The sequence below is a fragment of the Etheostoma cragini genome, chromosome 12 (genome assembly GCF_013103735.1).
Source record: "Etheostoma cragini isolate CJK2018 chromosome 12, CSU_Ecrag_1.0, whole genome shotgun sequence".
In the NCBI taxonomy this organism is placed as follows: domain Eukaryota; kingdom Metazoa; phylum Chordata; class Actinopteri; order Perciformes; family Percidae; genus Etheostoma; species Etheostoma cragini.
The window spans coordinates 23,182,183-23,197,594 of record NC_048418.1 but is presented as its reverse complement, the minus strand read 5'-3'; the positions used below and the strand labels follow the sequence as shown (position 1 = coordinate 23,197,594).

The window sequence follows — 15,412 nt, the reverse complement described above, 5'->3', positions numbered from 1 at the left end:
GGATATCACACACACACACACACATGCACTCATGCACGCACACACAAAGACATTATTGTCTGTCACCTATATGTGAACCAGAAGAAATGTTGATTTTTAACAGATATCAGTTTGAAAAAGTACGCAAAAATTGGATTTTCCTGTCAATATAAATGGAATGATGTTATTGAATATTTGGTTTAGCACAACAGCAAAATGCAAAATGAATGGGACAGAAACTCAATTTCACTTGTAGTCCATGTAGGCATGTTGTCCTAAGGTATACAAATTAAAATTAAAGAATTTAAGTGGGTGTCAGGTTTCCCATCACCACACCCAGAGTGTCCAGTGCAACATGGGAAGTTACACAGGTGTGACTCCATTGTCAGTGAGTTTCACCATACACTGCTACTATTAAAGGTGGATTATATTTAATCAAAGCCAACTATTTGAAGAATAAAGACTCATTAAAGACCTTATTGAGCCATGCTTGAACGTGGGCCCCTATAAGTAGGTTGCTTTGAGGTTATTTTCTAGGTCAGAGGAACACTTATTACATACTCAAGAACCATGCATCGAAGGAAACAAGTGCATTGGGAGCAGTGAAATAGGTCATGAAACCCTTAATGTCAGAAAAATTGTGCATCTCAAACTTTCCACCAAAAACCACAACACCGAACTTTGAAATGCAACAACTCATCATATCATCATTCAGGGGTCATGCTTTAAAACAGACTTTAAAAATGTGAGCTCTTTCAAGACATGAAATGGCACCTACTCACAGAGAGAAGAAGGGGGGTTTGAAAAGAAAAGCTCAGTTGTGGACTTTCAACATGTCTTTTTCACAGCCCGTTCTAAACCAGTGGGGACAGCAGACAGACATGCCCACATTTAATTTGTGAAAACAGTTTGATATTTGTTCTGAAAATGTACGCCTTTGCTCATAATCTGACAGAGCGGACATTTTGACTTGGCATAGTACAAAAGGCAAGTGTTTCTAATGGCATTAACAATAGTTCTGTTCTATTTGACCCACCAAGCCATGACAGTGGGACAGCGTGTGGCACAATACCAGGACCCTGAAACTGAACCAGCATGAAGGAATTCTGACATCTTTCTTTGTATATGTACTGTGACATATCAAAATGTCTCTCTCCTGTAAAATATTGTCTTTATAAGTGATGAAAAATAAGGTAAAATGGGTTCTATTTCATTTGACTCTCACCCTGCTTGTCGTTACTTTTGCCTGTTGGTCGCATCTACATTACCCCAGTTCCATAATTTACATTTTATTTTATTTATGGGGGCTTTTTAGGCTTTTATTCCCCCAGGACAGATGAAAGAGCGGGGTAATGACATGCTGGTCGGAGTTGAACCTGCACCACGCATAATTTGCATTTTATTGCATTTTATACACGTATGTAAGCAATGGTGATCGGTGGTATTAATTAACCAGCGACCATTGACAAATTATATAAAAAGCATAGGTCTATAAATGATAATTTGATGGAAGGACAATAGCTAAAATGAAAACGGTGTGCGGTCAAAATTGCAGACACACTGTATTTTATGAAATATCCTTTTCTATGTTGCCTCATAATACCTCGTGTAAAAGATCAGCAGGATGTTATGTTGTGTGGTATGGTTTGGGGTAGCTGTCAAACCATTAGCCTATATTGTATGTTGCATAATTCTTGTCCCCAGCTTGCTCTTGAAAGATATGTCTCAATGAGACTACCTTATTACCATCGCTGTGAGAATTAGAAAAATATAGCAATATCATAACATGAAAATACTCCATTCAAATACTCCATTCAAAATGTTAATTAAGTAAAACTATTTTTCAAAAGTATCAAAAGTAAACATGTGCAAAACCGCTCCTGTCAGTGTTAATATATGGTTATAACAAATATTAACCACTTTACATACATACATGGGTGGTTTACTTTATGAAAATATATCATAATTCATAGACTGATCACATGTTTTGTGTGTGAAATCTGAAAGTAACTAAAGCTCTCAAATAAATATAATTGAGTAAAAAGTACAATATTTGTAATGTAATGTAATGTAATGTAGAAGCATACAATTGAAGTATTTAAGTACAAATACCTAAAATATGTAAAGAAGTACAGTACCTGAGTAGATGAACATAGTTATATTCCAGCTCTGCTTATTAAATAAAGTTAAACAAATGATGCCATTTAGCTTTAAAGTGTTAACCCTCATGTTGTCCTCGGGTAAAAAAAAAAATTGAAGTGGTTTTGAAATAGTATTGAGTAAAAGTTGACATATTCCAGTCTGTGATTATCCATCAACATCCACTCCTTTAATTTTAGTCTGTACAACTAACTTTAGTTTTACAGTAAAACTAAGGTACAGTAAGGGTATTATACTACTGTAGAACTAATTTACAGAAAGGGTATTATACTACTGTAAAACTAAGTTACAGTAAGGGTATTTTACTACTGTAAAACTAAGGTACAGTGAGGGTATTTATACTACTGTAAAACTAAGGTACAGTAAGGGTATTATACTACTGTTGAACTAAGGTACAGTAAGGGTATTATACTGTAAAAACATGTACAGTTATGATACTGTAATCACGTAGTTACAGTAAATTACAGCAAATATACAACAAAGTGTATGTAGTGTTGAAAACATAAAAGAAGTGAAAAACATTGAAAATTTTTTTTGACTAAAATGGACAATAAAGTTAAAAACCTATAAAAAAACATCAATAAAAGTATGGATTTTTTTGTGAAGACAACACAAGGGTTAACGTGTTACATTCAAGGACTGAACAACGTTTACTGTAATGTACAACCTTTTTATTCATAGTCAGCATAGCAGCCTAATACCGTATTATAAGATTCCTTTAACTGTGTCAATACTGCACATATACACACTCCTTATATTTCTTTATATGTATTCGTAGTTAATAAAGTATTAAAAAAGTAAAGTAAAAAAAGTATTAGTAGTAAGTATTTATGATTCTGATTCTTACATCATGCCAGGATCTTTAAAAAGATTCTTGTCTTTTTACCCAGGGAAGAGGGGGTTTTGTGCCACTGTTGTGGTTAAAAAGTACACTGTGCGGATACTCCACCCATGACCCAATTTCATTAGAATCGGTATTTCCAGCTACGGTTCCAAGGTCTGTAGTGGGACATTTACCTTTGGCATTAGAGTATTTAAACTTCATTTTCAGAGTCCAACTTTATCAGTTCAGACCATCTAAGAATCCAGTTCTGAAAACCAATTCTCCGCTGAAGAGAAGCTGCGTGACGATGGCGAGGCTTACTGTGTGGGTGTCCCTTATGCTGGTGGTGCTGGTGGCCCTGGGTGAAAGCAGTGAGTATGACTACAGCAGTTATGTACTGCACGTGATGCGTTTTTCATATTTTATCCTTGTAGGAAAACACATTGTTGTTGCCTGTATTTCTGTTTCTGTTTTCCCATTGAAATGGCCCCTTAACCCTTATGTTGTCTTCCTTGAATTGATTGAAAATCAGCACTTTCTGTTAACGTCTTGTGTCTCGTTTCTGTCCCTTTTTTCAACATTTTTGACACTTTTTTCACTGTATGTCACTTTTTTTGAGTTTTCAACACTATGTAACACTAACTTCTTAACTTTACTTTTTGTTATTTTTGAAATTTGGGTTCAATAAAGCTCATTTATAGGAAATTATACCTAATGTTTGAGTTAGAAAAGCTGAAATTAGGAATTATTTTTGACAAAATTAAGGGAATGAATGTTGATGGATAATCACAGACTGGATGGAATATGTCAACTTTTACTCAATACTATTTCATAACTACTTCAATTTTTTCTCTCCAAATGCTATAAAATTTAATAAGACACCCCAAAATTAATGAAAGTAGAGACTGGTACTTGCCAAAGACCATTGTGTGGAATCAATCATGTTATTTTGGGGAGTGAAAAAGATTACATAGGAAAACGAGTCAATTTGACCCGAGGACAACATGAAGAAACATATGTTACTATGCTATAATATTTGTAATGTCTCTTCTTTAAAGGTCCCTTCTGCTGCACACAGTACCAAGAACATCCAATCCCAGTGAAGTATCTGAAATACTACAAAGTCCAAGAGGTCACACATCACTGCAACATTAAGGCAATAATGTAAGAGAATGTATTGTGAATCATAATAAACATAACTATGTGCTCTGCTGTTAGCAGTAATGTCCTAACATCTTCTCTTGTCTTAATACAGCTTCAAGACATTAAAAAGCAAGCTTGTTTGTGCCGATCCTGACAGAAAGTGGGTGAAAATTGCACAGGAGTCTGTACCAGAGTAAGTTTACTTCTCTATACCGAGCTCTGAGCTACGGAAGCGGATTAGGGCCACTGGTGAAACATGTATGTGAGTTCGGACTTTATTCTCAGAATTCTGACTTTAATCTCAGAATTCTGACTTTATTCTCAGAATTCTGACTTTAATGTCAAAATTCTGACTTTATTGTCAAAATTCTGACTTTATTCTCAAAATTCTGACTTTCTCAGAATTCTGACTTAGTCCCATCATTCTGACTTTAATCTCAAAGAATAAAGTCAGAATTCTGACTTTCTCAGAATTCTGACTTTCTTCCCAGAATTTGGACTTTAATCTCAGAATTCTGTGAACAAAGTCAGAATTCTGAGATCAAAGTCAGAACTCTGAGATTAAAGTCAGAATTATGAGAATAAAGTCAGAATTATGACTTTAATCTCAGTGATAGATAGATAGATAGATAGATAGATAGATAGATAGATAGATAGATAGATAGATAGATAGATAGATAGATAGATAGGTAGATAGGTAGATAGATAGATAGATATTTATTGATCCAAAAAAATGGGAAATGATGGTGTTACAGCAGCAAACATACATCAATCACACAGCACAGAAAATAAATATAAATGAAATACTAGGACACAATATACATACATACAATATACATTATAATTCTGAGAATAATGTCAGAATTCTGACTTTAATCTCAGAATTCTGAGTTGTATTAATTAAGTATAATTCTGAATAGTTTCAGAATTCACATTACATTTTTCACAAATTTTAGCCCTAATCCTCTTCCGTACTGAGCAAAAAAATAAATAAAAAAATAAATAAAATTGAGTCAAGATGCTACAATCGTATGTGAATAAATATGATGTTTTTTTCTTTTTGTCTCTTTAAATAGAAAACCTTGAGCAGTAGCGTCACTTGTGGAGATCCTCTGAGGAAAAAAAACTGAAAGACACAGAAGATTAATATAATGTAGGCACAATCAATGAATCTAATATTTTTGTATTATTTTTAATATTATTATTAATAAATATATTTTTTTGAATACTCTGCTGTTTCTTTGTTCTATGTTTATCTATTTAAGTAACAAAATCTAAAGTTTTTTATTTTTATTTTTTCATTTTTTTTATTTTTTTAGAAATAATGAAAATACCACATTACAATTTCTAAATACCCGTGCCAAAACTTTGCTGAAGTAAACACGCATTAGTAGTATGTCTAGTGTTCTCAAGGATAGATACAGTAGATAGATAGATAGATAGATAGATAGATAGATAGATAGATAGATAGATAGATATATAGATAGATAGATAGATAAATAGATGGATAAATAGATAGATAGATAGATAGATAGATAGATAAATAGATAGATAGATAGATAGATAGATAGATAGATAGATCAATCAACAATATTGATCGATAATAACAATAATAATAATGATAATAATAATAATAGCAATAATTAAATAACAATAATAATGTAGTTTCCATCATTAAACACTTATGACCATATGATGTATATAAATATATATATTAAATATATAATAACTGATTTAATACATACCGTTGACAGTGTGTGGTGTTGCCAGTACCAGGTGTAGTTCACTGTTCCACCAGTAGGGGGCGGGCGTGTTCAGCAGCACAGCAGCACTGAATGAACTGCTGGATTTCCAAGCGGAAGAGAATATACGTGAATTCATACTCGGCAAGATGTTATTCGTGGTTTACCTTAATTGTTAATCATATCGAAATGTGTCATGCTTCTGGATAAAAAACTCGATGTGACTGTGGTAACGTTAATGGTTGTGACACTATGATAAGGCGAAGCGATACTGAAATGCATAGTATACATCTTTGCATTCCAAGCTAGCTGAAGCTAGCAGTTAGCTGCTGTGTTGTTAGAAGAATAAGAGCTAGCCTCGAGAGGAAAGATGCTAAAAAGAGGACAATGGTAAGATATAGAAACGTAGAGGAGATAAACATAACTACCTGCTATGTTTGTCACAGTACAGTTTAGTTATGGAGACACAGTTATGCAGGTTTTCGTTATATTTCGTGATATTGCGGTTGTGTGTTAAAATATGAATTTGTGCTTATAATCACTTAAGCTAGGCGTGTAACCACAATAGCTTATGGCTAATAGCTATGTTCCCCCCTTAAAAGACACTTTACTTTCATACAAACAATGGTGTAAAACACCAATTGTAACATTATATCTATATAATGTTACAATATGCATGCCTGATAAGATGACGGGATGGTTTTAACTATCAGTAGTTGGTTATACTTTAATAAATTAGGTTCCTATAATATTATATTGGCTGAACATGGCCATGTCTGTCTCATAACATTAACACTAAAATAATAGGAATTCCAAATTGGAAGACTTACTAAAACGTAATTAAAGAACACAAAACATCAATTAAATCCATAAAGTCACATAACATCACATTTAAGATATAAAAAATGGTGTGTTTAAGGAATTATTCATGAATGCATCTCTTTAAATGTTTACATGAAGGTGGAGGTACATATCCACTGATGCATATTTTTTTAAATATGGGATGTAAAGTTATATTTTTCACAATCTAATGAGTAGCTGGATGTTATTCTGTGCTTACAATCCACTACAATTAACCACAAAGTCCCATATATTTCTTTATAGGAGTTACAAAACCATGTCAGATAAAATCAGGGACATATGATGAATAATAAAATGCTAATGTATCAAAGAAAGTCATTAGAAAACCTTTTCTGACATTTAGAAATTTGTAAGTGAAAGGGACTGACATTTTAGGGCGTGAAATTCTGTTAAAAATGTCTTTTATTTCAGGCACAAAACAGACTGATATGGCACAATATGTGTTCCTCATAGCTTAACATGTCCTTCATATGGCTTAATGTTCAGATGTTGGGTTCTGTCATAAAATAACACTACACACGTACTGTATAATACCAAATATTTCCCCCCCAAAAAAAAGGAAAAAACCCACAATGCAGTCACAGATGAAAACCACAAATATACTCAAAGTATTTCTTCTGCTTTTAGGTGTAACCCAAATGTATATGGAGGCCGTGAGGATGGTCACAGCTGGCTGAGGATTACCCACTGACACAGCAGGTTCATCCAGGTTGAAAAGAAGCCGGAGCCATGAAAGAAGCAGGGGGCGCAGAGGGTGGAGGCGAGGACCTGTTTGAGGACCTGGACTTTCCCTCTGACGACACGTCCTTGTTCTCTGACAGCTCCACGCCCATCGCCAAATTGCAGGCGGATCTCACCTGGCGACGTCCGCAGGTGAGATCCAGTGCCAAGGGGAAATCCGTCACGTGTGTTTTGTCAAACGTTGAATGTTTTTATGCTGTTGTTCAGATCATAAGAATTTTTCTCTTCCCTTTTGGCTTCCGACCAATACACTTGCATCACCTGTCACATGCTAAGCTGTTGATTTGATTATGAAAGGGTGCCTGGAAGTTATTCTGTTCTGTATTTCACTAAAAGCAAATACCTGTATATGAACCTTTTTATGTCTGTGTATTATCTTGTAGTTCAACCAAAATATAGTGTGACAAAACAATGTTGTAGAAGGCCTTGACCTAATTGGTAACCACTTCTGATTGATGAGATCAACATTATTTACCCACGCTCAGTTTAACCACTCACTGCATAATGAGAAGTTTCTCATTTTTTTTTCAATTTTCCCCCAAAAACCCAAATCCCCGGAAGTCTTCTTTAAGTCAGTGTGTCTCAATTCATGTCCTATTTCACACCTTTAGGAAATCTGCCAGTCGCCAGCTCTGTTCCCTGACAACATTAACCTGGGTCATGCAAAACAAGGCTTATTAGGAGATTGCTGGTTCCTCTGTGCCTGCGCCTTCTTGCTCAAGAGCAAACATCTACTGAACAAGGTAGAGCAACTGTATTATCATTTAGATTGGTTAGTCAAAGTTGCAGTGAATAAGCGTGTCATCATCATGTTATCTCCAGCATCTCCTATACTGCTGTGTTGATTTATTCCGTGACTCTTTCTAGGTGTTGCCCCCAGACCAGCCCCAGTGGGGTGACAGCAAGTACAGGGGCTCCTTCCAGTTTAGTTTTTGGCAGCGGGGACACTGGACAGAAGTGACCATTGACGACCGCCTGCCCTGTATCAATTCCACTCTCTGCTTCTCACGTTGCCACTCCCCCACTGCCTTTTGGGTAGCCCTGTTGGAGAAAGCCTATGCCAAGTAAGGAACCTTTAAAATGTCCTGTCTTATCTCTCAGGTGAATCTACTATGAACTAAAGTTGTTCCGTGCCAGTATCGGAAAAGCCTCCGATACTGCCTAAAATGCTGGTATCGGTATTGGTGAGGCAAATATATGCACCGATTCAATACCACATAATTTAGCCCAGAAGAAAATCTACTTTAAAGTAGTTTATTTAGGTTCTTTTTCCATCAAGACTGACTGTCAAACTAGATCATAAAAAGTTCTATTATTAAATGGCATTTATTCAAAGGTACGTACAGCATTTGTTTTACAATGGGTTTAACCTGAGGCAGGCCGCACAACAATGATGGCAATCATAATATATCCATACAAGGTTAGTGATTCCAAAAATAGGCTATAGTCTGTAGTCAATATCAGCAGATATTGTCCAGGTGTTGGACTCAGGAAGAAAAAATGATATCGGAACATCTCTACAATGAACAACACAACATTCTAATGCATCCCTGCCCCTTCCATCCTCTCTAGGCTTCACGGCTCATATGAGCGGCTGTGGGCCGGGCAGGTGTCCGAGGCCCTGGTGGATTTGACCGGCGGCGTGGCGGAGCGCTGGAGCTTGGGAGAGTCCGAGGAGGAGCAGAGACTAGAACGCGACAGCGACCAGGTCAGGAGGAGGAGGCTGGACCTGAACCTTCTGTATCCAGTGAAAGACGAGTGTGCGCTCAGCTGCTCCACTCACAGCAGTCCCGGAGGTCAGAAAGAAGTGTTTTCATGCAGACACAAGTGATTTTGAGCATGTTTCACCTCACCTGACGACAACAATGACTGTTGTAGGTGCCAGTGAGCTGGGTCAGTACCACGCGCTGACTGTCATGGAGTGGTTGGACGTGAAGACAGTGTCAGGGAGCAAAGTTCTGCTGCTCAGGATCAGAAACCCCTGGGGAAGATGCTGCCAGGGAGGGGCCTCGATGGGGAGGTAGGCATGTGTGTTTTCTCAGTTAGTTTTTTAAAATGATATCAGATTAGTAAACAGAATTTTCCTTTAGAACATTGTATGAATGGTTGCTGATAATTGGCAATGTAGATATTGCTTTAAAGATCAGCCCCCCAGTCAGATCAGCTGGTTTTCTGTCTGTAATGGAGTGGTGTGGAAATGTGTATGTGACCCCAAACTTTTGACCGGTAGTGTACACTCTCACTCTGTACAAATATGCACGCATGTCACATAGTACACTCCATAGGGTTGGACCCGTGCACTAACATGTGTAAGTGGCATGGTAACTGGCCAATGAAATATGATCAGTATCGCAACACTTTCGATATAACATTGTGATATCGCGATAACAACATTGAGTCAATATATCATGCACCCCTGGCGTTGACATTGTAACTGTATCTCAAAGTGTTATGAATGGTTGTGAATAGATTTCTTAATGGTCAACAATATGAAGCCTTACTTCATAAATAACTGTATACATCAAGTCGGAAGTCTGCACCCAGGGTGGGTGGGCTCTCCGTATGTCTGTAGAAAGTCAAGAGAAAGGGTGCTATAGCACCTCGCTGACTTGATTTATTGTATTGTATGTTTTTGCAAAGCCTTTTCGGCACTCACAAATACACACCTGTACAATCCACAAGTTTTCCCGACATTTGGATACTTCCTCAGTCTGCATTCACCCAGTCTACCTCTTTGTCTGCAGTGGTGTGGCTTGGAGATCTGTGGACCCGGCTTCTGCTTTGGACCTACAAGCCAGGGTGGCCGAGGGCGAGTTCTGGTTGGATGAGACAAATTTCCTGTCCCAGTTTGATGATGTCACAGTGGGCTACCCCATCAATGATGAGGGGCACCTAAAGAGCATATATACTGGTAATTCCCCAATTTAAAAGTTATTTAACCCTTGTGTTGAAGTCTTTTGTTGACCCTTTTTAATCAATGTTATTAACTTTTTCTTACATTTTTTGTCCCTTTTTTCAACACTTTTTTCTCTTAATTGGACATTTAACACTATGTAACACTAACTTATTAACTTTATTTTTCCAGGTATTTTTGGAATTTTTGGTTAATAAACCTCATTTTTTGGAGGAATTAGGAATTATTTAAAATAAAATTAAAGGTAAAGGATGTTGATGGATAATCACAGATTGGAATATGTAAACTTTTACTATTTTTTTCTCTCCAAATGCTATAAAAAAGAATAAGACACCCCAAAATTAATGAAAGTAGAGATTTGTACTTGCCAAAGAGCGTTGTGTGGAATCACTCATGTTATTTTGGGGAATTAAAAAGAAAATGGATGTAGGAAAACGGGTCAATTTGACCTGAGCACAACACAAGGGTTAAACTTACAGACCTATTTGGAGCCCCCCTTTTTTTAACCCTGACATCTCTTCTCTCCGACAGGAACTCTGCTGACACACAACCACCAGCTGGCTGGCCGGTGGAGGAGAGGACACACCGCGGGCGGCAGCCGAAACAGCAGCAGCTACGGAAGCAACCCAAAGTTTTGGCTCAAAGTGTGCGAGAGAGGAGAGGTGCTGGTGTCCCTGCTGCAGCATAGAAAATGGAGGAACACTGAGAAATACGCACAAACGCCACTCAACGAGAGCAACAACGCAACACACCAGCACTACCAGGCTATCGCTCTACACATGTGGAAGGTTTGTGCCGTCACTCATAGGACAAAAAAAAGTTATTGTTTGTGTATTTGCGTCATGTCACTCCCTTGTTTTCCGTCACTAGGTGGAGAAAAGGCGCTTTAATCTAAGCCGGGTGTTGAACAAACCTCCTTGTGCTTCTACTCACTGCCACGCCTACCAAAGAGAGGTGGTTCTCCATGGTCAGCTGGAGCCAGGATACTACCTGCTCATCCCCAGCACCTACCAGCCAGGAGCTGAGGCCCGCTTCCTCATCAGGGCCTTTTCCTCCACTTCCACATCCCTCAGGTAAGGACTAGTTTACAGGCGGAGAAAGCCAACAAACTCATCTTATCCATATAAAATCTACGGAAAACGTGCAGCACGTCAAAGTTATGTTTTTTTTGTGTTATCAGATTAGGTACTTTAACAGATGTGTGTGGATGTCAATTTCTATGGAGCCCAAATGGTGTCATGGAGGATAAAAAAATCCATTGGTGCGCAAACGTTATTAATTAATTAAAATCGGACGCACAAATAATAACACAACCAACAGGGTACAGTTAACACATTTGTAATGAAAAATCTGAACTAAACTGGGAGCAGAAGAACACTATCCCTGAAATCCCGGGAAATGTAATTGATTTTTTTTAAGGTGTCACTTAAAAAATTCAAACATAACTAAACGCAACAAGGAGAAACAGGACCACAACGTCTCCACTGACGGCTTTTAGACCGTTCTGGCCGACAGGGACTACACCGAGAGCGGTAAAGGCGGGGGACTTGCCGTCCTACTTAAAAACAGATGGTGTACTCCCGGTCACATTTATCGTTAAACGGACATTGCACTGCTCGCTGTGGGACTCCGACCATATTACCTTCCACGGGAAATTTCACATGCCATCGCCGTTGCTGTTTACATTCCGCCCTCTGCTAACCCGACGTCAGCGTGTAACAACACCCACACCACCAACGCTGAACTCCGGACTCAACACCCGAGTGCCCTCATAGCAATTAATAATATTAAGGAAAAAAGAACGCCGTTAATGTTAAACATTAGCATGAACATGACATCAACTTTGTACGAAGCTTGAACTTTGCTATAGCCGCAAGGAATATGAAATGCCCAGTCCATTGTCTGGATCTGTCTTCTATGATCTATACATTTGTGCACATGATTTATTCAGTTTATCATTTATTTGTGCACATAATTAAAATGGCCGCGAGTAAATAGTGACATCTGCTGGTTAATTTGTTACCCTACACATGTTTTGATGGATTGACCTACTTCCATGTTTTGCCGTGTAAGGTGCTGCGAGGGAATTCCTGACATGACAATGTGGGTTTCCTCCTCAGTGCCCTGAAAAGTCCAGCACCTTCCCTGCCATTGACAACAGAGGGAGAGTGGGAGACCAGTTACTTCCGGGGCTCGTGGGTTGAGGGAAAGACGGCCGGAGGAAGCAGGAACTTCCTCTCTCACTGGCAGAACCCTCGTTTCCCCTTTTCAGTGTGTGATGAGTCAGCAGTGACATCAGGAGTTAATGTCAGGATTACCCTGCACCAGAGCCGCCCTGACACTGACCTGCACCCTATTGCCTTTCACATTTATAAGGTCAGTCAAATATTAAAGGACAATTCCTATCCAATTCTCTATCTTGAAACAAGCTAGCGCAAACCAGTAATTAGCTTAAAACGCTAGCCTTCTGGCCAGAGGGTAAAGTAAAATGAAATCTCAATTTCTATACCACTCACAAGCCTCAAAACAGCACCACACTTCCACGGTAGCACAATGAGGGACCCTACATGTATTTCAAAGGGGTCTGACGGCAAACAGAGTGAAAACATTGTAATTTCCCCTTGCAGGATTAATAAAGTATACATTATTATTATGATTTTTATTACATTGGTTGCTACAGCGGTCTCTTCATGCTTTGGCGCCCAACCTAGTGACAGTGTAACCCGGTTTAGCTCACAACGAAAAGTGTGCTAAGTTACCGTATGCAACACTTGAAATGCAATGATGCATCTTTAACGTATTTTCTGTCTGAGATAATATTCAATGCGACTATATGACCAAGTAACGATAACTCAATAATCAAGAGTGGGTAATACAGCACCATAAAGAAAAGATCCTTACGACAGCGGGTGTGGTAAAAATGTTTTAGTCCAAAGCGGCCGCTAGAATCAACACAAACTGAAAGTTACGTACAGCCATTTTAAATTATGCTGACTTTGTCTACAGTATCTCAGCATTTGATCTTCACTATGAATGCAGTACCCAGAAGGGGAATCCGAGCAGACCTTACCCAGGGACGAGGATCCAGCAGCCAGTTGTGTTCCTCACTGCTACACCCAGGAGGTCAGCCTGGCCTGCTGTCTTCCTCCTGGAGCTTACACCATAGTGCCCTCCACTTACCGCCCTGACTGCTCAGCACACTTCACCCTCAGCCTGGCTCGCAGAATACACAGGTTGGCTCTCTTTCTTTGTCTTAATCTTGAACTGAGAACGCAGATACTAGCTGTAGCTTCAGGTATTATTATTATTATTGTCAGAAATAATAATGAATGTATGTCTCTTTTAGGAAAGTGGTGAGAAGCCAGGAGAGGCTGGGAAGTACCATTCACGAGGTCAGTTAATTGAAGTAACCTAGCATTATGTAGTGCTAAAGGTGAAAAAAAGCGCAACACTAGCTGACAAATCTTCGTGATTTCATCAGGGTGATTTACAGAATCTGTACAAACACAAACTATATACTCTACAATAACTAGATAATCTTTATCAGTTATCCAATGAGCAATAGTCAAATAAATGGCTAAAGGACGCTGCACTTTTAACACAGAGATTTCAGAATAAAAGTGCACAGCCATATAGACCAAAGTTTCAAACCAATAATCAAAAAGATTCAGTCAAATATCTATCAAAAACGTGTTATTAGCTGCAGTCCTGTGGTAATGAAACTTTCTTGAGTTAGGTCCAAAAAAGCTCACACAATCAGATGGTAACGTGTTATGGAAGGTTGATGTAGTATGTTGTGGTCAGAGGGTGGCAGCACTGAATGATCGCTCTGTCTTGCTTTTGTCTCTTTCTTGCGGCAGATCTCTCACATCTCTGTGATGCAAAGCTAGTTCTCTGGGACTGTTGCTGCTTCACTGATGTCAGCTCACCTCCCAGTGCCTCTTGGCCCATGATGAAAGAACCAGTGCTCATCACCATCATCATCCACCCCCACCAAGGAGGCTGTGTGTGTGTGCCGAGCGCATGTACTGTATGTGTATGTATGTGTACCGCCAGTGACTGAGAAGGCAGGCAGATATAGTGGGAATGTGTGTGTCGGGAATGCTTGAAACCCCTTTATCCTGAACCGCTGAGGCTCAGGGCTGTTGGGCAGCCACGCACTCATCGGCGATTAGGACATCAGAAGTTGTCGGTGGGCTGGGCTGCTAATGAAGTATGACGGGACTGGCTGGTGTAAACAAACAGCCGCCATTGAAGAGGACCGCCGCCGCTCTTGCTCATTCACTCACTGGTGCGCCTGCCGGCCTAGAACAAAGGGCCCTCTCATGAAGGTCCTCACAGAGGCATAGGGGGCAAGGGGCGAGGGGATGGTCTCCGACAGCAGAGCCAACCAAACCACACCACACCATACCGTGCCATACCATGCCAGAGCTTTCCTCCCATCCCTCACCCCCAGATACTCTGCTCTTTACCTAGCTTGACTTGTTTTTCTCTTAGACACAGACAGGGTTTTCTCAGTATGTCATCAGCAAACGCGCTTACCGTCCGGACTAACACTAAAGTCAGACTGGACCTAAAAAAGTCCACTTTGTTCCTCCATCCTCACCCCCCAGCTCCCTTTTTGTCCCCCCAGACTCGGTCCACAGCTCTTCTTGGACCTGAACAGAGCCACGGTTTGAAGTTGCCGCAAATGCGGGCGGATGGGGGGGATGAAACGAGGGGTGCCGCACATCAGAGGAGGCTGGTTTAAATGAAGAAGCCGACAGTCCTTTTTGTGTTGTGTTTAAAATTTGTGTGTGAGGTGGTGTGTGCCTGCTTGTAGCCTCGTCTGTGTAAAAGTCATAGGGTTTGTGATTATTAATTGGAGCCAGTGTTACATAGACCTTTACAAAGCTATAATTAACTGATGAGAGTGGTACTGTGTATTTATTATGTTTGAAAGTAAGATTAATAAAATGTTAAAACATAAGTTGATGCTCATTAGTCCTATATTTTGTTGGGATTTTGTTTTTTTGTATATGTTAAAATTTGGTAAAAACTGGGGAAAGC

At 39.1% G+C, this 15,412-nt stretch overlaps 2 protein-coding genes across 3 annotated transcripts; both read left to right on the top strand.

Annotated features, from left to right (window-relative positions):
• Window positions 1–3,104: 3,104 nt before the first annotated feature.
• Window positions 3,105–5,264, top strand: ccl20a.4 (chemokine (C-C motif) ligand 20a, duplicate 4). Its single transcript, XM_034888453.1, has 4 exons — window positions 3,105–3,333; window positions 4,021–4,126; window positions 4,218–4,298; window positions 5,182–5,264. The coding sequence occupies exons 1-4, from the start codon at window positions 3,270–3,272 to the stop codon at window positions 5,189–5,191; spliced, it is 261 nt and encodes an 86-aa protein (XP_034744344.1). The 5' UTR covers window positions 3,105–3,269; the 3' UTR covers window positions 5,192–5,264.
• A 662-nt stretch (window positions 5,265–5,926) lies between these two features.
• On the top strand, window positions 5,927–15,332 carry capn10 (calpain 10). Of its 2 annotated transcripts, XM_034887972.1 has the most exons (13): window positions 5,928–6,237; window positions 7,336–7,581; window positions 8,061–8,192; window positions 8,317–8,513; window positions 9,022–9,245; window positions 9,328–9,469; window positions 10,194–10,360; window positions 10,895–11,151; window positions 11,234–11,436; window positions 12,484–12,739; window positions 13,403–13,596; window positions 13,710–13,755; window positions 14,224–15,332. In XM_034887972.1, exons 2-13 carry the CDS (start codon window positions 7,438–7,440, stop codon window positions 14,251–14,253), a joined length of 1,992 nt encoding a protein of 663 aa, XP_034743863.1. In that variant the 5' UTR covers window positions 5,928–6,237; window positions 7,336–7,437; the 3' UTR covers window positions 14,254–15,332. The 2 variants fall into 2 exon arrangements, with proteins under 2 accessions (XP_034743864.1, XP_034743863.1); XM_034887973.1 differs by lacking the exons at window positions 13,710–13,755; window positions 14,224–15,332 and having other exon boundaries at window positions 5,927–6,237; window positions 13,370–13,596.
• Window positions 15,333–15,412: the final 80 nt, after the last annotated feature.